This window comes from Cheilinus undulatus, linkage group 7 (assembly GCF_018320785.1).
Source record: "Cheilinus undulatus linkage group 7, ASM1832078v1, whole genome shotgun sequence".
NCBI classification, from domain to species: domain Eukaryota; kingdom Metazoa; phylum Chordata; class Actinopteri; order Labriformes; family Labridae; genus Cheilinus; species Cheilinus undulatus.
In genome coordinates, this window is record NC_054871.1 from 19,580,010 (window position 1) to 19,605,351 (window position 25,342).

At 39.2% G+C, this 25,342-nt stretch overlaps 1 protein-coding gene across 1 annotated transcript in view; it reads left to right on the top strand.

Moving 5' to 3' along the window:
• kdm4b (lysine (K)-specific demethylase 4B) overlaps positions 1–25,342 on the top strand; it is a 72,121-nt gene that overhangs the window by 25,173 nt on the left and 21,606 nt on the right. Inside the window, exons 6-10 of the mRNA XM_041791444.1 lie at positions 1,594–1,643; positions 8,045–8,148; positions 12,549–12,686; positions 24,522–24,718; positions 24,855–25,102. Of these exons, the coding sequence (XP_041647378.1) occupies positions 1,594–1,643; positions 8,045–8,148; positions 12,549–12,686; positions 24,522–24,718; positions 24,855–25,102 (737 nt within the window). The remainder of the gene's footprint in view (positions 1–1,593; positions 1,644–8,044; positions 8,149–12,548; positions 12,687–24,521; positions 24,719–24,854; positions 25,103–25,342) is intronic.

Sequence of the window (25,342 nt, forward strand, 5' to 3'; positions counted from 1 at the left end):
TTGCTGGTGTTTCGTGCAGTTGCTTTGACATGCTTTGCATTGTTTATGAGGGGCGGGGCGAGTGTTTGTGAAATGAGGCACAAGTTGTGCCACGCTTCAGTGATCCCCGGAACATATTCCCCAGGTGAACGTTCCTCTTTCTAAAAAAAAAAAACGCAGCATTTCAGTTAAATTAATTCAATTTCCGCAATTTCCGCATTAAATAATAGATTCTGTTTTTATTGGCCAATTCAGCAATTCCATCCGCGATTCCGTTAACGTGGAAATCATAGGGCCCTAACTTTAGCATCATAAATTAGATCTCATGCTTTCCTGTCAACCTGCCAGGTCTCCTGCAGGGTGGTGGTGAAAGCGACTGTTTTGCTAATGCTTCACCAATTATCGTCCTACTTCCAGGCCAGCCAGCTAGCTTCTATGGTGTGTTTTGTAGACATCTCTGTGTGTTTGTGACTGTGGTGCTTGGTGATCTTGTGTGTGCCGTTATGACTGTCACATTTAGAGTGCAGGTTGAATAAGTCCGTTGTTCAGCATCAGCCTGTTGTGTTCACCTTTGCCACAGAGGTATTAGTAGCAAAGATGCTTTCTCTCGTGGTCGAGGCCCGTGCCGTTTTAAATTGAGTAGATGAAGGGAGCAAGCTGATAGCATGTTGTTTTTAAAGGAACATTTCATTTGGATAGTTTTAGTGACATGCACTGAGCAGCTTTTGTTATTTGTAATGAATAAATAATGTTGCTTATTGTTCCTTCTAAGTCTATGGAAGCACTAAGGAGAAACACATTCATACATTTTATGTTTTTTTTTTTTTGCCTTCATAAGGAGTAAATTTTAGCTGTTTTCTTGATGTCGAAAAGTAATTTAGCCTTTTAAAACCAGTGTTATCTTGATTATAACTTGAGTTGAGATCACAGGAAAAGGACAGAAAATTGCTGGTCATGAAAAATTGAGTCATTTGAATTAGAATTTGAAGCCCTTAAAGATTTGTTTACACCTCAAACACATATTGCAGACCTGTCGTGACCTCTTACACCAGGGGTGTTCAAACTATGGCCCAGGGGCCAAATGCTGCCCACAGCCTATTTTTGATTGGCCTGTAGCAAATTCCAGAGTTAAAATAAAATATGGCCCACATTTATTTATTTATTTAGTTTTTATTTTTAATTTCATTTATTTGATTAGGACAGTGCTGAACGATTTGGGAAAATAATTGAATTGCAATTTTTTTACTCAATTTTCATTTGCGATTTGATACGCGATTATTTAAGTATAAGTAAGTATAAGTATAAGTTCCTCATCTCATTTATTTTCCAACGAAAACAAACAACAATTCATTCTAAGCTACAGCCAACACAATATTAGATTAAGCTAGGGCTGAACAATTTTAAAAAACATCTAATTTTTATTAGTTTGTTATTTGACTGAATATCAGAGCTGGTAGATGAAGACCATTCGGACAAAGGAAGTCATAAGTATGAGATGTTGTACATTTTGTCTTTGACTTCACTGCAGATATCCTTCACTATCTCCAAATAAACATCATCTTTCCTAATAACCTTTCAGTCCCTCTCTGATCTTGCTTCTTTTTCTGTCTGCAGGTACGCAGTCCCACCTGAGCATGGCAAGAGACTGGAGAGGCTGGCCCAAGGTGAGGCTTTGCTGATTCTTTCAACTGAAACACATTTGTCTTTAAATTTGTCTTAACACTTGCACAGGGTAAATTCAAGCACAGATCCAAAGCACTCTCACTTGTTCAACCTTGTGCAACAGATTAGAAAGCAGTGCCGTCCTCTCAGCTCCACTCTGCCTCAATTCTCTTAAGCGCAGCATGCAGAGCACTGTGAAGAACTCTTTAGCCCTCCCGATAAACAACCTCTCTGCAGATCCCCATCTCTCTGTTACAGTGCTCTTCACCATGAACAGTGTAGTGTACCCTGTGGGCCACACACTGAAAAATGTTTTGCGTGCTGTCAGTGGGGTGACAAACCTCAATATCCCACTTTCACACCACATATGAAAACATGAATTTCCTTGTCACCAGGCTGTTAGAAAAAGGAGCTAGACTAGGAAGAGCAGCTTGAGGCACTTAGTGTGTGCAGTTACTTGTAAGATGAAGATCAAGAGGGCTGGAGATGCTGATTTGTGAGAAGAGACTTGGAATGGAAGCCAGCAGCAGAGGAGGTTTGAAAAAAGGTTTAAAGCCAAAACAATGAAGTCCAATAAGTCCAGACTGTAATTTAGGGATGGTTCAAGTGCCAATTGTAGATGCTTACCTTTGCAAATACATCAAAGCCATTGATTTTGCAACACCTACATTCAGAACATTAGAAAATGCTTTGCACACCTTAAATCAACTTTAACTTAGAGTTATCAGCCCAAATAACTCTTTACCACTCTGCTTTTTGTCAACATCTCTTTTGCATGACATTCCTCCTTGCATTTCTCCATTGTACTTCCACCACATCCCTCTCCCCCTCCTTCTCCTTGTATCCCGGCTTCTGATCGATAAAGGATTAACCTGTGTATTGCATGTTGCTCACACTGAGGTATAAAATGCAGGGATGATTATGGTGAGTCTCTCAGTCCCAGCTACATTATATAGACCCACCATTTGTCCTTGTTTTGAAGAGTATAGAACAAATCGATAATAACCAATGCATAGCCTTTGTAACCGACTGTCCTCTTGTGCTAGAGGTGCTTAAACATGTGATAGTAACGAGTTAAAACCCTGTTGCTTATCTGTCTGCAGATAAAACAAACCAATGTGAATGATGACACACTGTCATGCTTAATACATGGAGAAGTTTGGGGAACAGGTGTATTATTTTTAGTCAGAACTTAAAGAGAGCTGATGTTTTTTCATTATAAAATATGCACTGACATAAGTCTTAACAAAAGGGGTTAACATGTAAAGTGCTATGTTAATCAAAATGTACTGTTGTTCCTAATGGTTAAACTGATGTTACTGATATTATCGATCGGACTGTGAATGAAACAGCATAAAACAGAGCTGGCAGGACCAAGTCTAAACAGTAGCAGCAGATCAGGGGACTGTTAGACTTATTTTGTCTATCATAGATTTACCTTTCGCCTGTCTATGGTAAACTTTCTGCAGTTTCAAAAGCCTGCCAATGAGAACAAGCAGACGGGGTAGCGTCACCAGCCGGATCATCTGTACTTTCATTGCTCACAACCATAAACACAACTGTACCATCATTCCAGCCAGGATTTCATCCTGAGTCTGTCCCTTGTTTTATGATGAATTAGAGATGAAAAATCGTTTGAAATTGTCCTGATGTCTGTGGTCTCCCATGGTTGTAAAGTTGTGTAGGGTTTTAAAATTGTCTAGTGTGTGGGCGGCTTTAATCTGCACTTTTCCTGGCATTAGTTTTTGGCTTGGTCCTAATGCTAGCAGCTGCTGCTGCTTTGTATTATGTAAATAGTCAACCATTAGTGCCTTAAATCTTTAGATGCCATGTGGCACTGGGGTTTATAACAGACAGTAAGTCCTTAACTCATCATTGTATTCTGCATGATTGAGTTTGTTGGCCTTCTTCTTTGGCACATCCTTATTTATAAGGCTTTATTAAACCTGCTTCCATCATACTAATGTGATTTAGTTGATGTGAAAAGTTCTGGAAGCTAAAGTCTTCACTCCGTGACTCAGTCACAGGATTTACTTTTGCTATCTGTGCCCAAGGTCTGTCTTGAGATGGGTTAAAGGAGTTTCAGGTATGCTGCTCCTGCAGCCTGGAACCTGATACAGGAAAATGTTATTAGGGAGCTGGTCTCTTTAAATTGTTATAAAAGTAGATTAAAGGCATTGGAGGAAGAAGCATCAGCCTGTAGATGTTTTGACTGATGACTTTCTGGTCTGTGACTCAGGATTGGCTGATCTGTGTTTGGTAGTGTTTTGATGTTTAATTTATCATGTCATAACTCTGTTAATTGTGCTGCTGCCTGTCTTGGTCTTTCCTAAATAAATAGAAATAAAATAAAACTAGGATAACGACTCTGATGTGACTTACAAGATCTGCTGTGTGAAAACTCAAGGTTTTTTTTCTTGTTATACAGACATAGTCGTGTTATCCTCCTCTGAATAACATAACACTCCCTCATTAGTCAAGTAAAGCCTAGTAAAGTTTAGTAAAGTCTTGTTTAGTCCTCCCTGTGGTCTTGGCACAGCAGAGGCTTCTTCTTCTCTGGGGTTTAATAACAGGCCACATACTCCGATAACACCTATGTGTAGTCTCATGAGAGAGTCAACAAGTGCCTTTATCATCGGTGGATTTTATCAGCCAATATTTTATTGTAAGAGTAATAACATTTTGTAAAATATTTGCAATATTGGCCAATTATATAAGTACCGATAATTATCATGCAACCCTATAAAGCACATGTTGTAGTGAGATATTATAGCTGTTTACAAAATCCTGAATAAACTTCACATGAAGTCTTATGGGTCCCAATTGTAGTATTTATAAGTCACCATACAACGTCCCAAGTTACATTTCCTTTGTGATAAGCCCAGTGACAACACGATTTTAAAACAAAAGCTCAAGTCTTCTACTACCTGTTCAATTATGTTACATCACTTCATGCATACGCTGCAGTTGTAGCCACTTAAGCAAGGTTTCTACAAGGTTGTCCAGTTTGATTGACCGTGGTTTGGTATGGTAAACATTAAAATATTTTGAGTTTCCATGACCACCTGTACCTTCACTTGGTAGGTAGGCTGTAGGGGGTATGCATGTGACGTCCCAGGAAGCAAAAGTTTCTGCAGTTCAGCCAGTGAGTGTCAGAAAGCAGTAGGGACTAAGCAGGATTTCAGCTGAAAAGTGCTGTCATTTCAAAAACTACATATAATGTTCACCACAGTCATTATAGATCCTCAGCTGATGGACTCTATTTATAGATATGTTTTGAGCCATAATGGCACAATAATAAAGACGCAAGATTAAGCTGGGCTATTACAGTGGCTACAACAAGCATTCAGTAAGTGGTGAATATTATCTAAACCTTACTCCATTCTCCGTCCTCTAACCTTAAGGAAAAATAAGATTTTAAATTTCAGCAGATCAAAGAAAGGAAATAGTCTTTAAATACTGATTTTTTCCATGAATGCTTCATCAGAAGTGAATGTATCCAATGCTATAGCAATTTATATGACAAGATATAAAAAAAGAGAACTGTACCATGTGAAGGTTTAACAGGTGTTAGAAACGAGCTAGGTTAAGGAATAATGTCAGAGTACATTGTTCTTGTTTTAAAATGCACCCCAGATTTTTGCAGACGTTTTTAACAACCACTATGGATCTTTACACAGATTATCTGGAATATTACAAAATATTTCCTGCTTGATAAAGTCTGATTAACCTTTTTTATATCACATTTTCTTTTGGTCTCATGGACATTTTAGATTAAATTGTTGTACTGACCCTTAACAGATTTGACACTAGATTCAGAAAGGTTCAAACAATATAATGATGCTGTTTGATGTAGCCAGGGAGTCAAAATCCACACAGTAGACATGTTTTTGTCACTGTTTCTGTTGGCATTAAGCTTTCAGTCACTGTCAGATTGCAGCCTTCCTCTCTCCTCTTATCTAAGCAGCTGGCAGTGGGAGGAAAGGAATGGCAACGTTTTTTAACAAGCACCCGCTGACCTATCAGAGCCATCGTCAGCACAGGTAGCCAACTGTTTACGACGTCCTAAAAAGACAGTTATTGGCGTTGGAGGAGCGCATTATGGAGCCAGGACAGGGGCCCTGTTACTTGAAAACTCCTCTCCAAACATTTGGCGCTGTGACAGCCGCTGATCTTATCACTCCTCTTTTCCGCATTATTTTAGTCATGGCTGCAGAGTCGCTGGGTGGCAGGGCGGGGATGGGACGGGAGGGCACGCGGTCGGAGGCAGGAACTTAATTTTCAAACCCAAAAGGACAGAATGAAGACTTTAAGTTAATATTACCCTGCGGAGAGCTCAGAGAGCCAGCTGCATTTTAATGGGGATTAATACCCGGGCTCTGTCGGCACATTATTCACCTTTATCAGCTCCAACAAGCAGGCAGGCGATGAGAGAACAGAGGCCCCTCTATCCCTCTCTTGCTTTGTAGGGTGGAACAGAGGGCTGAAACAATGCAGAGAAAATGAAGGATGAAATGGGCGCCGATTATACTGTCAGTCACATTAAAGTTTAACTGGGTGGAGGCTCGGACGGACCCCCCTTTGAGGCACTGGCGGGTACAGAGTGGGAGAGAAAGTGATGGAAGAGAAATTCTGGCTTTTGATTATGCAGGGGCCGCCTGAGCCTTTCTGTCTCTGAGAGAAAAAGTGAGCCTTTGTTTTAGAGAGAGAGAGTTTGAGCTTTGAAAACCCAAAAAGTCAGAGGGGTATATAATGATCTCAAAGCAGTCTGTGTTTTTAAGGAAGTGGGTTGGTTGTTTTGTAACAAAGAGGGTAACATTGCAAAGTTTCAGAAGCAGCAAGTGTACTTTGGCTTATATTTAAAGTAGTACAAGTTGCAGACATAGAATTGAACAGAATATAAATTGAGTGCTTTGGTAAGGTCAGATGTTCTTATGAGTAACTCTGGATGACAAAGATGTCAATAATTAAAGAACATTTATTTTTTTGACATCTTCTTTGGTGGAATAATTGTGGCTCATTAAATAATTAAGACCATGCTTAAGATAATTAGTAGCTTCTGCTGCTTCTTTCACATTTTTCCCTGGTGTTGATAAGTTGATCTTAAGGCACAAATTTTTTGGAGAGCAATAGCAACCATTCTTATTTTTTGTGCCACAGCACAATCCAGCAGATACTCACTGAAATCTGACCTGGAGGCCGAAAAACTGCATTTACATGCACTGCAGTAATGTGATTATTCAGCACTTTGGGCAATCAATTAATTCATGACCCTGTGGAAGGGTAACCAGATTTCCTTTTCTAGGTTTTAGGATTATCAATGAATTCATACACACTCAGGTGGATTCCTGCTGAGAAAATTGGTTAATTTGGCAATGCCTTTTTGTTATTTTTTATTTAATACTTACCTGCCAACTGCTCCTCTGAACTGCCAAAAAAAATCTCTTGAAGCAGTTTCCTTTACAAAACAGTTGTTTAATATCTTGCATGCAAGTCAGAGCTATTTAAGGAATATGCCAATAAACAACTCGAATCACCTAAATTTCAATAAAGGGGAAAAAAAACAGAGGTTTTCCAAGGCCAAACAGGAAAGGGGCAAAAACCTTCTCTCCGCCATGATGAATGTACCGTGTGGCTCTTTGCTGTTGTTTTAATCAAGAAATGGGGTTGAGGTCTGATTAAACTGATGCTTTTCTACAGCTACATCCAAAATGATCTCTACCTGCTTACAGTACAAGCCCTCTTTCCCCCTTAACGATCGCAAACTAACGCTGAAGCAGGTCAGCATAAGAGTGAAAACGTCTTTGATGCCACAAAAAACTTTTAAGGTTTTTTTTTTCTCTTTATTATATACCAAAATTTATTTTGATTAAACTGCGGCTGTACTAAAACTATGTCCAAGCTATGGCTCTACCAGCTGCCATTATATACAGACCAGCACTACAACATAAATTCAATACATGAATTTAAAATAACTCCTTGAAGGCTCCTTAACCTACCCTCTACTTATGTTTCGACAGATTATTCACACATTGGAGAAATATCACAGTACTAACATTTCAGTCTCATTCGGTCTCATTGACTGAAAACTTAATTTTCATCATATTTTATGTATTTTTAGCTTTTGCTTTGATATTGTTAATAGTCCTGTCCTCCTCATGGAAAAGAGGTTGTTGACAAACTTTAAAAAATATTTTTTTTGTCTGTCAGTGCCTTCATTTCAAAAGGGAAAACAGTTGATAGAGTCAAAAAATGTGACCAAAGATCTTAAGTAAATGTTTCGGTGCTTGGTCCTTTTAAATACGCGGTACTAAAAACTGTCCAAGTGTGAAAAAGTTGATGATCTCACATTGCCTGGTTTACCAGTAAAATGTTTAAAATGCTGTTTGCTGTCACCGTGCAGGATTCTTCCCAGGAAGCTCCCAAGGCTGCGATGCCTTCCTTCGCCACAAGATGACGCTGATTTCTCCATCCATCCTGAAGAAATATGGCATTCCTTTTGACAGGGTGAGTGAAGCAGGTTCTTTGTTCGGTTGCATGTCTCCCTAAAAAAGAGTTTTATTTTTGGTCTGGTTGTAATTGCCTGTTCTGTTTTCTCTTTAGCTAGCACTGAATGACTGAAATATGGCGTTTAAATGGCAGAACTAGTTAAATAACACTCCAGTTAATTCATGGTTCTTTTTTTCTGTCTTGTAGTGTTTAAAACTTAATTTTTGTTATTTTACCCTATGAAAACCTAAACATATCTGCACAAATCAAGTTACTTATATCTACTGTGGCTGTTGGCCTTAACTTGAACATTTTGCTGTGCAGAAATATCGCCCAGCAGCTTTTCTTTTACTGATTCTGATAAGAAAAATGGCATCTGAGTCATAGTGAAACATTAGTAGTCAAACAAGATACTTGCGCCCTTAATGCTGGCCTCTTAAAGTCATCCTTGCTGACCAGGGTTGCCTGATAAAATCGTAACTCATGGTCATCACAGATCAAACAACACCACTACCTTAAACAGACCCAGGCTCTGTGCAAACACCATGTAGTGACAATGCTCGTACTAGACTAGAAATGCTGATACTAGACTAGAAAAAGCTTGAAGTACAGTACAGTGTTAGAAGGACTTTTGATGTTGTGTATTCCTTGTGTCTGTAATACTACAGGGTCTTGTGTAAATCACAGAAGAATATGGGCTTATTTTGAATGACAACATAAGGGAGGTTAGCAGCCCTAAATTGACACAAACATTTCCGCTGCTACAGGCTGGAGTAGTGACACAGTGTGAGTAGCAATCCTCTATTGCGTCTATCATGGGGAATTAATTGGCTCTTCTTTCACCTTGCGTCTTTTCTCTATGGAGTCGACAACATAAATCCTCACTGTGCAAAATTAATGGAAGTCTGTGTGCCTTCTCAAAGTTCCCCACTGTCAGAAGAAGTTACCCCCCCCATCTACCCCATTTATCTCTTGGCTCCCCCCTCAGGATGTCATTATCACAGCGAACATATTACTCGTTACACACCTACAGTACATCTCTCGTTTCATGTTTAAAAATAAAACCGCCTTCTCGCGCTTTTGCAAGAGCAAAAAAGCGTCGTTTGATATCTGTACCAGCGCCTTTTAGTTGAGGAAGTTTATCTGGCGCTCTCAGCCTCCACCCCTGTCTCTCCTCTCATGCCTGTCACCTTATCTGGCTTGATGTGTCTCTTGATTGCCTGGATCCAGGCTTCACAGAGAGAAGTTGAGATCCTCAGCCAGGCATATAGGGCTTAAGTTTTGGGGCATGGCATTAAAAAAGAATGTGCTTAACTTGTCCTCACATTTTTAAACACTCTCAGAATAACACTGAGCTCATGGGAAGACACTCAACACTCCTAGCAGCAGTCATGACTCATGTTCGGATGAATTCATTTTGCTCGCAAGTCAGAAAAGTTTAGAGGAAAGTTAGTGCTGAGAAGCTGAACTACTTAAACCTCAGTGGTAATTTTTTTTTTTAAATAAAAAATGCTAGAGAATTAAACAAGATCATATTGTAGCATTTAAAATGTTTGAGTCACAGATGCAAGCAATAATTGGGTCATGAATAAAGGAAGCATTGGATGAAGCAATAAGAAAACGAGATGATGAAAGCAGTATTCAGATGTGTGAGATAACAGCATAAGGTGAATGGAAGGGTGACGCTTGATGACTTCATTTTAAAGTATACGTCAAACTGCTGCTAGAAGATGAGGCAGCAGTGTTCAAATAATTATTTAGGGATGGATCACGTGCTTTTCATTCTTAATTTTCTTATCATTTTGGCTGTGTTCATGTATGTGGCATGAATTTTGGACATGATTGTGTATTTTCATTTGATCTTGTTATTTCCATCTACAGAAAGTCTATAATATACTGCTTACAAGAAAGAGTTAAATTCAAGCTGTTTGAAACCATTGAAACCTATTCAAGCTGCAATTTTTGATCTAACTTCCACTAAAGCATAATACATGCATTTTATTATATCTAGGTCTCAATTTGGGCTTTTGCCATTGAATTGTTCACTTTTACTTCTCTCCACCTGATAGCGTAGTTTTGACCATATTTGGCTTATGGAGAAAAAAATGTGCCAAACATGTAAAAATAAAAATGCGGAAAAATCAGTGTTGCTACTAATCATAGATGTATATCCCAGGCTGTAGCAATTCAAGACAAAACGTTTACTTTGCATGTAGTATATTGAAAATAATTCATTTTTCTCATTTTTCCTCATCATAAAACATGGAATTGTGACAGTAAACTTGCATTCAAAGGGTTAAAATCTTTAAAAAAGTTAATGAATTTTTGTCGTCAATAACTAGGTCAGATGTAGGTGAAAAAATTAGCTCAATGAAAATAGATTAAAATATTAATGTCTAATATTTTTTATAGCTACTGTATGGAAAGCACATTTTTGCAACGTTTTTTTCGAGAGGGACTTAAATTTATAAAAAATCTTAAGGCTTAAGTTCCAGTTTCTTTAATATTAGATAGCTTGTACAAGTTCTTTGCAGAAGACATCAGAATCAAAAGAATTTCAAAAAGCTCATGAAGAAATTGCCGCCAGCAAAGATAAACTAAAGCCTCTGTCTAAAGCCTGGAAGAGCGGTTGTTGCGCTCCCAAGTAGCTCTTAATTATTTGGCAGTTTGGCTTTTAAAATGTGGACTAAAAGTGAAACACTTTCACTCCAACAGGAGCTAGCTTCTGTGTCTAACATTAAAGAACCATTTCGTAAAACAGGTTTGTTTGTGAGCGGTACATCATTATGCATTCGCTCATCACACAAGGTTTATTCAGTTAGTCAATTAAATACATGTTTGTGACAAATTTAGGATTTTTAGTTTGTTAAATGGTCTCAGCTAGCCTCTTAGCTCAGTACAAGACTCCTCTGGACTCGTCTCCCTTCATCTGTGATGATATTGATCACCCCCATGCCAGGTAAATTGGTTAAACTGAGAGGAAAAAAACACTTTTTAACAAGTTTTAGGATTGCTGTCAATATACGTAGCAATTTTCTGATGTAATTGTGATGTACAGGTCCATCTAGATCTTTAAAGTACTGACTTTCTTCCATTCCCTTTTATTCCTAACGGCTTTCCCCCACTTCCTGACCCCCATTTGGCATTTACGTGCCATCTGTATCACATGACTACAAACAACCTATAATAATAATGTGAAAGAATACTAAAAAGCCTAAAATCAAGTATTCTTTGAGAAAGGGTTACAGTCGAGTGTGTGACCTGGAGCGTGAGACACACTTTTAATACTTATTCATCTTTTTTCTATGTTGGTTGCATCCTATATTCTGCTGTGACTAGTAGGCTTGAAACGATTGTTGAACATTGTTTGCTAAAGATGATGACAAAATTAGTCTACATGGATTTAGCAGTTGATGATTTATTGGTTACGTCATAGTGCATATTTTCATGCAGTACAAGACCATGACATTGTTTTCTGGAGCAGTGATTGAGCAAGAGTGAGATAGCTCACATCTTTACTATCTTTGCTACGAGTTGCAAAAGCAAACCAGCAACGATGACATGACATGAAATCAAAACATAGCACTATTGTGGGGGGCCATGCAACACCCTTTTGCCCAAGAGCTTCTAAACTCTGGGAGCATTTCAACATGTAAAGCTGCTAATATCAGTGTTAAACATGCTGCTGCAAAGTTCTTTTTAAAGCCAAGACAATATATTCCTTGGATTTAGATTTTTTTGTTATATTACCTCAATGAGAGCATTCAAGTAATTATGTAAAATATCATCCAATTAGTAGACTTACCACCTCAGTAGCCAGTGACAAGTAGACTTTTAAAATAATTGTCAGTTTCATCCCTAGTGAGTAATACACAGCAACAAACCAGGCTGAAAGCACTATTTTCCAGCAGCTTTTCTTCCTCAAAAGTTTTACCATCAGAGAGAAATGTTATATACTGTTTGGTAAGTAAACCTCAGAGTTGGACAGCAGTACTGGCTGGTTGTGGATCTGAACTTCACAGCTATGAACACTACTGTAGGCTTAGACCGAGATGCTGGTAATCTCTGACATAAATCACTAAAATGAGTATAGCTTTTAGCCTTTACCCATGGTCAACTTTCCCAAATAGGATGAAATTAAACAATACAGCATATTAATCATGTGAAAAAGTTGACACATTTTCCAATCCGGACAAAATCTATCTTGGATATAACATATTTGTCTTTAAGATTAACGTTGCAGTGGCATCTTAAATGCAGCCAGAAAATGTATTTATCTTCACAAGGGTTTATTGAGGATTCAGTCGGATTAAAGCACACTATAAGAAAAGGGACAGTGCTTCCTGTGCACGCTTAAACAATAATAATACTTTGCTCTCTTTAGTACTAAACTGTTTTCCTGGTCTCTCTGTTTACAGATCACTCAGAATGAAGGGGAGTTCATGATCACCTTTCCTTACGGCTACCATGCTGGATTCAACCACGGCTTCAACTGTGCAGAATCCACCAACTTTGCCACCCTGCGCTGGGTGGACTACGGCAAGATGGCTACACAGGTAAGATAAGACGGACCTACAAGTCATTCCCAGCCCTGCACCAGTGACATAATGCCACCATTGAAGGTTAGACCAGGACAGGTTATGCTGGTTAGGCCCTGACTTTTAGGTCAGTCTTGCATCTGATGAATTAATAGATGATAATATTTGAATGTTGATACTTACTCTGCTTGAACAACACCTATAGTTTCAACCTTTCATCTTAAACTGCTTACACTACCTGTGTAAATAGACAAACAGTAAGGTCTTAAAAGTTAAACAGGCAAATGTAGACGCTACACTTGAAGAAGGTTTAATCAGAAGCACAGCTTTCCTGCTCTGGCTGTTTGGTTTTCTGAAGGGATAAAGTAATAGATCATATCTAGATATAAAAGCAGTGTCTGCCCGTCTGCTGCACACCATCTGTTACCAACACTAACCGTACCCTCACATCCTTCCATCGACGCAAACTGCTGCTTTGCCTGTGTGCTGCTGAGCATGAAATTGACAGGGCACGGGTTAGCTGTGGACGGGAGAACAACTACAATGTCCTCTGAAAGAACCTCCCTCCCTTGTCTTCCACTTCATTTTCCTATTCACTTCCTCCTCTCTCCCCTTGTGTGTGGGTGCTCTCAAATCCCTCTCTGTGTGAGGCTGTTCCCCCTTATTTCTGTCTTCTCTCTACTTGGCTGCATGTCAGATTTATGAGTTGCCAGTTTGCACAAGTACATCTCCCTCCCCATCCCTCCTTCTAATTTTTCAGCCTTCTTACTCTCCCCATGTGGCCTCTTGTAATTTAAGAACCAGTAATCCAAGCTCCAGCAGTCTTCCCTCCATCCAGCCCAGCACTCAAGAGAGCATCTTCTCTTCACTTGTCTCAGTCTGATAAAAAGGAGTGGTCCACGCTGCGTCGCTAATCCGAGCCGACAAATCATCAGAGCAGCACCACACACAGTCAGAGGACTGTGGTATGGAGTAGCTCAACCAATGAGACGAGCTCTTTCTACAAGTCCATTTCTTTTCTTTTGTCTCTTGCTGAGGTGTTTCCATTGTCTTGGGGAAGTCTTGTCACATTGGGGTTACAAAGAGTGTCCCCTAGCCAGCACAGCTTAAAGTCTGTCCCAGTGTCATTGGAGCGGGACCCTGAGACCATTCAGGCTACTTTGCTTTGTTGTGTGAAAGGAAGCGGGCCAAACCAGCCCTTCACTATAGTCTGACATGGGCACATAACTTTGGAAACGTGTCTTCCTCCCACCTTTTCTCTCTTTCTCTTTTCTCATCCCCTTTAATTAGTTGGCACATATTGTATGTATATTCTGTAAATGTATTCTGAGGTTTTTGGCCCCTACCAGAAGAAAATAATTAATGTTAAGTTTATTTGTGTAGTGTTAATGGCATATGACAGTCACAACATGCTTAGACAAAGCGTGTAGAAAGAGAAAAAAAATTACATACAAGGTATTTTGAAATAGTTGTTCGGTGTTCAACCACAGGAATGCGTTTCACTGATATATGAGAAAATCAACAGATTACACAGACATGACCGTAGAGATGTGGGCAGTGTTGGAAAGTTTAAGTTTAAGTTCAAGAACAGGGGTGTCAAACTCATGGCCCGAAGGCCAAATCCAGCCCTGGTACAGTTATGCCCGGCCCTCAAGATCATATCGTATTTTTATTATAACTGGCTCCCTAAGGTCTGAGGACTTTTTATTTCATGTTTTGACCGTTTTGACTCATAATTTTGACCTTTTATCTAAAATTTTGAACTTTTAGTTTCACAACTTTAAATTTTAAGTCACTTTTGACCTTTAAAACTTATATATTTTTAAATTTTATCTAAAATTTTAGCTGTTATACTCAAGACTTTGAATTTTATCTCATATTCTGACCCTTAAAACTCATGATTATGACTGTCTATCCCATATATTGGCCTTTTAAAAACATTTTCAACTTTAAAGTTTGTGTTTTGACATTTTGGACTAATAAGTTTGACTTTTTGTCTCAGGTTTCAAGCCTTTAAACTTATTATTTTGACTTTTTGTAATCTCAAAATTGTTTATCATCAGCACTGAGTTTTTTCCCCTACAATTCATGAAAGAGTGAAAATGAGGTTGACAGATTATAGTTAAATGTTGACCCTGTGAGGCTCTTAGGTTGGACATAAATGCAGAATCTAGCCCCTGCTGAGATAGAGTTAAGCCGGGTATACACTGCGATTTTAAGCCGACCATACGACAATCATGGCAGAATGTCATCTCATACTCTATGACTGAATCGTTTATGACGCACGACCATCGCGCACGAGTCGTGTTTTCACACTGGTATGATCCAACGGTCGTGCATGACCCAAGTGCTCACACTGTGCGACTGAAGTTGGGACGGACTGTGACAGAAACCTGTGGAATTTTCTTTTCTAGAAGTCTCACACACTCAGGATGAAGTGTCTCCAGTCCTACCCCCCACTCTCCTTCTCTCGCACGCTCTCACTCCCTCTCCCGCTCCTGCTACTCCTCTCTGTCTCAAACAAACAAACAGCATCAACTCTGTGTCAGCTGCAGGTCCGCTGATAGTAATATTTCCTGCTCGTTTATTTACTTTATCATAGTGGGATGCATCAGAAAGTGAATTCAGTTGTCATGATAATATAGGACGTTGTCTGACCATTTAGTTTACAAAGGAAAACAATTTCCCTAAGTTGTTTATTCTGCTTGCATTTCTGCTGTCACTGTGAAGTGTCTTGAGTCGTATGACCAAAATATCAAACATGCCAGAAACAGCCCAACTACGACCAGGCCGTCTGGTCATAGTTGGGCTGTGGTCGGCCGTCATACCCCCCCGTACACAGCACAACAAATGACGCCTGATCCGACTGAAAGTTGGACCGACTTCAGAGTGAGTCGTGCAACTCTAAATTCGTGGCTGAATCACAGAAAAATTGCAGTGTACACCCGGCTTTAGACACCTATGTTCTAGAACATGAACAGTGATCTCCTCTCTTGAAATCCATAATAAATCTAATAACAAAAAAGAACAGGATAAACATTAAAAAAATATATATAAAAATCAAGAGACAATAATGGAAATGAATGAAATACTGAAGATGATGAACAAGATATTTTATAAATGGATAAAATTACTTAAATGTGTAATACAAAAATAATTCAGATTCATTTAAATGATTCAGAATTTGATACAGTCAGAAATAAATTGAAGTCATTTTAAAAGTATTGGCATTTAAAGTCTATTATTATTTGCAATAACAAGAGTGCAAGAGTGACAAATAATGCATACATCTAGAGGGTGTATTCAGACATTTAGAAAATGCCATCACATTGACCTGGAGTGGTTACTGTAATTAATGTGAGCCCATTTCAAATGGCTTCAGTGTTCAAATATGCAAATAATGCAAATTAAAGGCTATAATTGAATACACTACAGTGAGGTTAATCCATTAAACTCTCAGGTGTTGCTGATGCTTCATCCCCTGCTCTCATTCTACCAGTGGTTGATGCTAGATATGTATAATGCTGTGATTGGTAGGTTATGTGACTGGAAGGTTATTTAACTGCTTTTGTCTTCTTTTGAATTGAAATGAATTTATTTATTTAATAGACGAAGATGATACAAGTTAACATTGTTAACTTACAGTTACTTATAGTTGTAGAGTTGCATTAAATTTACAGCTTTTGCTTATTTTAAACTTTTATCTCTTGTAGGTCCTTCATATATACATTGTCATTGAAGGTGCATTGTGTAAAATTGGGAATATTAACAACATCTGACAGCCAATTCTAGTAGACAGTGACGCTCATTTTCTCTTTCTGAAACTTTGGCAACCAGTGGAATTAAAAACAATGTGTTTCCGTCATTTGGTTCCTTCTGTGGTACCATAGAAACGAATGCAAGATAGTGGCGTAAGTGGAGTGGACTCTCCCTATGTATGAATAAAATGTTTTTTTCTGATTTAATAAAAAATAATAATTTAATGTATTCAGGGGATTACTTTAGATAGACCTACTTATAATTATTATTTTTAATTTAACCACGTTTCACCATTTAAATTCTATGTAGTAAAGATATGTTTAATTCAGTAGTAACAAGGAAATTCCCAGACAAAGGCGGCACCACCAATCAGAGACGTTGCTGTGATTCTTTAGGATCGTGGGCAGTGTAGTTAGTTTAGTCCATGTATCTCTTAGATAAAGGTTGACAGCATGAGCTTGTGTCTTCTGCAGGAGCATATACTGTACTATTTTTTCAGGCTCATGAAGCTTGTGGCAAGGGCGCCATGGAGAGTATAACATTATTGTTAACAATCAAATCTGTAAAAGCAGCCTAGACTGTACAGAAGAGCTGAGCGTGAGCATGTCCTCCCAGCCAGTCCTGCCCGCCATGTTCTGTTTTTGAAATTCCAGGGAAGATGCACCTCAGCCAAAACTCTAGTTTAGTTACTCTTCAACCATGTGACACTGACAACAGTATAATAGATGCATATAAAAATACATGAATTCTAAGAATATGTTATTTAATTTTTAATTGTTAGCTAATGAAGATGACGATAACATTTCATAAAATTTCATCAGATTAATTTATATTTACACAAATAGCAGCTTTAGAAAGCTTCCCTGCACCAGACATTTAATAGGCCCAAATGAAGTCTCTTATTCGCTCTTGATCTTTAACTTAACTCCTTTCATCTTCCTCTTTCTGTCTTTTGCTTCAGCAGTCATCTGTTAACTCGTTTGGCCGTCTCCCCTCCCTCCCCCGCCATCCTGAGCTCTATTCTGTCAGCACCAAACAGGACAGTGAACGATGGGGCTCCCGATCGAATTTGTCACTGTTCAAGGGCTGCCAGCTCTCGACAGAGAGGAGGAGAGAGCGGGCTCGGGCGTGCTTTATGTCTCAGTCTTCTTAAATACAAGCTCCCCAACTGCTGACCCATCTGTCTGACCAACTAAGCGAACACACACTAGCGGTCAACACAGGCTCACTGTCAGCACTCCTTATGTGCTGTGTGGGCTTGTACTTACACTTCCATTGCTTCAGACATTGCAGTCTTAATTAACCTTTCTCACAACCTCTCTGTCTGTGCGTTAGGTACAAGATGTTTAATTTTAGTAACTCATGGGTTTAACATTTCACTCTTTTAACTTTAGAGTGTCATTGACTATTGTAAATTTAATAACAAGAACAGAATTTTGATTATAACCATGGTTAGAAAGTGAATCAGCAATGAGCCCTATGAAAAAAGGTGATAATGCAGTTTTATTTCATACAACACACTTCTAATCCACCATCATGACAGTGAATTTTCATAGTTTCTATGTTCTGGGTTTGAGGTAGTCCCCCTAAAATCCTCTCTCTCTCTCTCTCTGTTTGGAGCTCTGTTACACTTACCTGTTCTTCCTGCTCAATTCCTCTGTGACTTTTCTGTCTACCAGTAATTAGATCGTCCATTCCTTCCAGTCCTCAGGAAAAATCACATCCTTTTCTTATCTTCAGAGTGCATTTCAGAGGACCTACACTTTATTGATGGGATTTACAGGCTAGTCTTGTTGACGCACATCCAGACACGCTGTGATTAGACATGCTTGAACAAAATGAACTGTTTATTAATAGATCATTGTATTTATATGCAGATGTCTGTTGAGCTTTAGTTCAATAAGGAACTAGTGATGTGCTGATCCAGCTTTTTAAGCTCTGATTTAGATCCTGTACCCTGGCTTTGAGTGTCTGCTGATACTGATTTGATATGATCCAATACCAATGTGAAATAATAGCCTGCATCTTAGACAAGTCAAATTATGTCACACAACACAGCTGTTTGTCGTTCCGGATGCTCATAAGGCTCAATTTTACGATAAGCTACGATGCTGCAGTCAGGTCAAATCTGTCTGAATTTGTATAGCCTAAGCCAGCCTTAATATGTCACACCTTCAGGCATCTGAACCTAGAAGCTTGTAGCTTTTGAATCCATTAACTCAGATGATGAACGTTCCTGCAAATGCCAGGCAGAAAGCCTCAAAGAACTGTTTACCTGCTGATGAGCTGTACCGAGTTTCAAGACAGCTTAGCCTACTGTAGATCTACTGCCTACTGCAGTGAAGTAGCACCTGCTCACTGTAATCACAGGATAGCATAGAAGTGAGCTGTAGAGATCAGTCTAAACAACCACCCCCTAGATTGATTTATCATCGGTGATGCCTAATCTAGCCATTTGACTCTAGATTGGACCGATATCCAATACTGGATTCAGATTAGGCATCTCTGTGAGGGACCCCTTTTGTCCCTTCAGGTATGAAACAAGCTTTGCATCACCTAGTCAGCCCTGCCAGTCTTCACTTTCTTTACGGAGCAGCCATAGTGCAATGATTGACATCTTTATGAGTGCAGTAGATCAAAGACTTCTGGCCACATGATGAGATTAGTGAGCTCTGCTTCATCACAATTGAAGTATTGCTGACATTTACAACAGAAAAGTTAAAGCAACATAAACTAGACAGATGCAGCAATCCACTGCTATATAAGCTGTTTGTTATGCACACAGTCAGGTCTACAGCTGGGAAAGAAAAACACAAGTCACTGCTTAACTTTTCTGCATCAATTACTGTTAATCTTGTGTTTTGTTTGCATTTTAAAGCAGCTGTTGTTTAATGGGGGTGTATATCAGCTGATACAAAGCAGATAGAAATAAGTAGGAGTGTGAGAAAACTAGAGAGATTTAGTCATTAGTTAATCTTGGTCAGCAGTTTCTTTTCTACAGCCTTAAAGTCCTTTGTGGAATAGACAAAAGCAAATGAGTCTGCAGATAAGTTTTTGTCTGATTTCACAGTTAAAACGGCATGAGCAGCTGGGTGATATACAGCCCTGCTGTGCAGTATATAGTGCGCTTTGCCCATTTACAATTTTTAATCATCTCCCCAGTCATTCTTCATTCTTTGAATTATCTCTCTGCTTATTTGCGGTTATTTCTGTCCTTGTGTCTACTAGGGATCGAAAAAAGGCTTCTGTATGGTACTAGTACCAGATTGGTTAGTTCACAAAGTACCTTATGGACAAATAGTGCTACTGTCTACTTCTACGTTAACATTTTGTTTGATCATGAAGTCTGTTGGTCCTTTACATGTCTGTGGGTTATCAGTGAAATGGAGGAACTGTTTATCCTATAAAGCAGACTGAAGATCAGCATGTGGAGATTTAGTTTATGCATTATAAAAGGTTGATATGGCTTAAAAAATCTTGCCTGAGAAGATATAACTTTACTACTCAAGACACACTTTAAGATTTAAGGACGGATAAAGAAAGACTTTAATCCTTAGAGCACACTTTAAAATTTAAGGAATAAAGATGAAAAAAGACAAAAACTTGAGCTGACGTGGGTCTCTTGGTCCAGCCTTAGACTTCACTAATGTTTTTGTACATATGGGCAATATTTTTAGTAGAAAATGTATTATTTGCCAGTACTGTTCAGATCCTGATATCATGCATGTGTAGTAGTATCGATAGGATTAGTGTCAGCGCTGATACCAAGTGACAACCACCTGTTTAGAAGTGAGTGCAGAAATTTAAAACACTTCAGTTCTTCCAGTGTCCTCTTGAAGCTGGCTGCAGGAGCACTGAAAGTCACATACACACACTATATTTGGTATCCGTCTGCCAGGAGGCGCAACACCCACGTGAACTCCACCTCTTGGTCTCTTTTCTTAACTGTAAGTTACTTTGAGACAGCATTTTCTAATGTGGTGATTGCTATGGGGTGGCTTTTAAAACACATCTTAAGTAATCAAAGTGCTGAAATCACTCAGACTTTGTTCAATGAAGAACTTTTAACAGTCTGTCAACACTTTTTTAATTAAATCCTATATATGCCCAGCCTTACTCATTGTACTTCAAAAACAAAGCACACTTAAATAAGTCTGTATTTTGTGTTCGGTTAGACTACAGTCAGTTATATTTTTAGTACTTGGTACATCCATAGAGTCGTCTGATCCGTGGAGTGTCCCCTGGCTCTGGGTTTCCTGTGGCTCTAACTATTTGACTTCATTATGAGCCTGAGTATACTTCAGGGCTCATTGACTGTCTACCTCAGGGCGAGTTTTGTTTCCCAGATCTTGTGCATCTCAAATCTGTTTCCCTTCCCTAATTAAGTTTTTATATGATAATAAAGTGCAACTGATCTGAGCCTTTGAGGATGGCAGCGGTCTCCATGAGCTTGTAATAGTTTCGACAAAACGAGCCTTTATGCCCTTTAACAGAAGGAAATTCAACATTTTGCAAGTACCAATCAGTCTTGAAGTGATATAAATTCTATGTTTGCAGTTTCCTGACATGTTTTTGTTTTTACTGAAGGTTTCATGATAACAACAATCAGCTACAGTCATGCCCCCCTCTGTCCCCCTACGTTCCACTCCAGCAGCCCCCACCCCCACCCCTACCATATTTTAATGTTTCCGTCTGTCAAGTGGTGTCTCGATGAGTTGTAGGCTGGATATTGTTTTTCTGGGGAGGGGGTACTGCTGTGTTTCCAGTAATTGAACATAAGGCTCTCAGCACAACTCAGGAAATAATAGGGCCAAAAATGTAATACAGCAAGGGAGTCACACACACAAAAAATATTTCATCTTCTCTTCTCGTCCCTCATTTTTGTTTGCTTCCACTCCCTCTTTTTTGTTTCCAGCACTCTCAAACTTCTTTCTGCTACACCTGTCATTTTTCCTGGCTGATAGTCAGCGCTTTGGTTTCAATTTACAGCTCTGCCACTCTACAGATTCGCTCTTTTCTTGTCAAAATGATTTATAACCCACAGTCATTATGAAGATAAGTGGAGTCATGTTGTGATGTGCATTTTTAAATAATGCAGCTATTGTGCTCATTTAGCTGCATACACATGAATAATTCATGTTTACCAAAGCCCAGATGTAAATATTTAATTTGTTAAATCACCTTTTTACAGTTTGATAAATTTGTTTGAATCAGAATTGTTGTAGTTTTTTATTCAAACGTTTCTGATTCACAACAGCTTCAAAAGCCCCTAAGAATTTTGTCTCTGCCTCAGCAATGGAAATCAAATTAGAGTCTAATGAGGTGTGGCCGAATCAATGCTATTTCCACACTATATGAAAATGCAAAGTCTAAACACAATAAGGTTGCCCAAAATTTTATTACGTTTTCAACACTACATTTTTTTATCGAACTTAATTAAAATCTTCCCTTATTTACAACTGACATAATAAACACAAAATTTGAATGATCCAAGAAAAATGTTTCTCAGTTAAAGCAGTGATGAAATGATTTGAAATCATCACCTTAAATTGTCCAACTCGTGTTTTTAAAATGATGCAATTTGTTACTGTAATGGTTTTCAGTACCGATTATTGGTGTTGAAAATAGTCTTTTACATGATGCATCGAGATGCGGATGTGGATGATTCTGCATCGACGCAGAGGTAGCACATAATTGATGCACACAGACTCTGCCTGTGTATTTTCTCCCTGTAGCTGGATCTACTGTAAATACTCTACTAATAACCTGTTCCCCTTCCAAACAGGTCTCTGTTTTTTTTGCATGGACTTTAATGTACCCATAATGAATCAGTAAGCTGACACGCCAGATCCATTGTTTTATATCTACTGCATGGATGTATTTCACATTCATCTGGGAAAGCTCCCATAGAAATGTTTCACTCTGCTGCCAACCTGCGTTGGCATGAGTTTGTTAGAGTTTTGAGGTTAGTTCTACTGTGAGTGGTTGTGTACAATGGCTGCTAGTGAAACACTGAAAGCTTTTCATTAAAGTCATGCAGTCAGAAAATGGGATACAGCGTATATGTGGTATGGTGACCCATTTTCTTTTGGAGTTCTCCAGGTAGCAAAACCGGGTTTCTCAAAACTAGGATACTCCGGTATCCTGGTTTATTAAAACATATACATGCAAGAAAGGAAACTGGGATACTAAAAAAAAACAGATGTAAATCCATGTGAACACAGTCATTGCACTTCAGCTAATGAGTCATGTCCCAGCTAATGACTCTAACAGGCCTGTCATTAGCTGGGACTGAGCCACAGTGGAGCTTTTGTCTGAATCAGACAACGTGTCTAAATCCAAACAAGCGCAGAAAGCAACAGTGAAAGCTTTCTGTGAAAGAAAAAAATGTTCTTGCTCTACTCTCGGTCTGTTCAGCATGGCTTTCCGATCATGGTGATGGGCTTGTCCCGTATTGTCCGTTGGTAGCTGTTTGATTAGATGTTGCTGTAAGACCGCTGCAGTTTACTCCGACCCGGGCCGCTGTTCTTCTTAAAACCAGAGCACAGAGCCACACCGACAGCTTGTCTTGTGCAGAGAATATTTTGGGATTTGAAACTCCTGCACAATCTTCAGTTTTTAATTTTTCCATCATGATCTCCTGTCTGCTTGTCACTCTTTCTCCTATCGTCCCTTTCTCTTTGACCTTTCGTGCGTCGGCTGCTCTCCTCTCATCCTGCTTTCATGCTGCATAAGAGTGACACACACGAACACAACGCTCACGTACACACCTACACTGAAACGCACGCTAACATGTTGGTAGTGTAGACCTCAGGCTTTTAATTGTTGAGGGCAAAAGTTTCAGAATACTGGAGGATAAACAGAACAACTTTCTCCTCTTAAAGTTCCTTTCTGACCATGGAGCACCAGCGCATCAGTGCTGTGTGTGTACTCCAGCTGTGTGTGTCTGTGTCGCCCGCGTGATCCAGGGGTGTGTGCTATGTTAAAAAAAAAATTGGTAAATATTCCCTTAATACTATATGTTTATGGGGAAAAAAATAAGTGTTAAAATCTCCGCGTTTGGATTGTTAAGAGAACGCTATACTTAAACGTTAAGCATGTCTTCATTTGCAGGCAATATGATAAATGTGCTGTTCTTTGGTATTTAATGGATATTAAAAAAGGATCGGAACACTAAAGTAGAAATTCAGCTTACTTTTACACATATAAAGACCCTTACACACCTGTCTGAGGAGAATAAGAAATGTTCATGAAACCTCCTGCAATTTTTATTTTATTTTGAAATCAACCATTCATTCACAGTTAGTGTTTTAGTGTTACTATAAACATACTTCCATTGAAGACTTATATTTGGCAAAAAAACATTTAATCTCCAGTGACACTGTCTCTCTCTATCAGTGAAGTCTGACACATGTCTCTGTGGTGATTCATATGTACACATAGAAGAGCTTTATTAGGAGGAGGGATAGAGAGAGGACAGCATGTAGCTATGTACATTTAAGTAGCCACAAAAAATTTGGCTCAAAAAATAGCAATGATGACAAAATCACTCTGCCAGTCAGGCATTTCAACAGGCATCCCAGATAGTTGCGGTCAGTCGTATTGCAGGTTTTTACCTGGTCTTGTTCAGTTATTTGCCACCAGTAATTAAAAAGATGTTATCATAGGAATCAGGATGATGGTATATTTCTGTATTGACATTTTGTTCCCGCTCTAATTCATGTGATTACTGTGGTAGACTTATTAGAAAACACTGCAAATTTCGTAATAGATGCATAAAATGAGAGTTCAGGAGCAAAGTTTAAGATCAGGTGGTGCTCTGATCTGCTATCCTTAACCATCATCATCCATCCTGTTTTCTGGGCTTCTTAATCCATCCACCGTTGACTGTCTCCTCCTTGTATCCCGTACGGTTGAATTTTCACTCAAAAACCTGTAAAGTGTAGGTGAAAATGTCTGTCTTTTTTAGACATAGAGCAGCTTTCAGCCTCTGTTGAGTATTGAAAATGGTTTGTATACCGTTGACTATAGAGTGTGCTTCATGACCTTTCCTCTCTACAATCATCTCTTCCCTCTCTATCTGTGCTCCTCCAGTGTACTTGCCGTAAGGACATGGTGAAGATCTCCATGGATGTGTTTGTGCGCTGCCTGCAGCCAGATCGCTATGAGCTTTGGAAGCAGGGTAAAGATGCAACAGTGTTGGATCATCTTAAGTCCACAGAGTTAAGCAGTCCTGAACTCGAGCGCTGGAGGCAGAATCGTGTGACTCAACGTGAAAACCTCCTGCGAAGGTGAGAGAGAGGAAGGACTTGAATTGTATAAAATCTGAGGTTATGACATACAGGTTACATATGTTAATATGCACTTTAAACAGAGTCATGCATTTCATAAGAATCTAAATTAACCAATCCTTTTGAACCACCCCAGGGCCATGCAGAAAATGAAGCAGTTCCGTCGCCTGAAGCTAGAGGAGGTGAAGGTGCTGGCCGAAGAAGGTATTGAGCTGAATGCGGCTGAATACCAGCGTCAGGTGGAGGAGCGTGATGCCCAGCGACGACAGGAGCGAGAAGAGCGTTTAGCCCGAGAGGCCATGATGACCTTGGAGGCCATGGAGCGTGAGGAGCAACAGGCTGCTGAGGCTGCTGCGAGGGCAGCTGAGATGCCAGCTATAGAGGGTGAGCATGATAAAACAATAAGAGATTATAGAAACAAGGAGGTAGAGCATTTTCCCTCCAGCATAATGTAGGTGTGATTAAAAACAACACGTCGTCTGTATTTTGAATCGATGGGGTGCCTCCAGATTCTCTTTAACCTCTTACAGCTGCAACAAGAAATATTGATAATTCAAGTAAACATTTGTAAAGATGAACAATATGTAGCACCATTCAAAATCCATCACTTACAGTGTTTTCTAC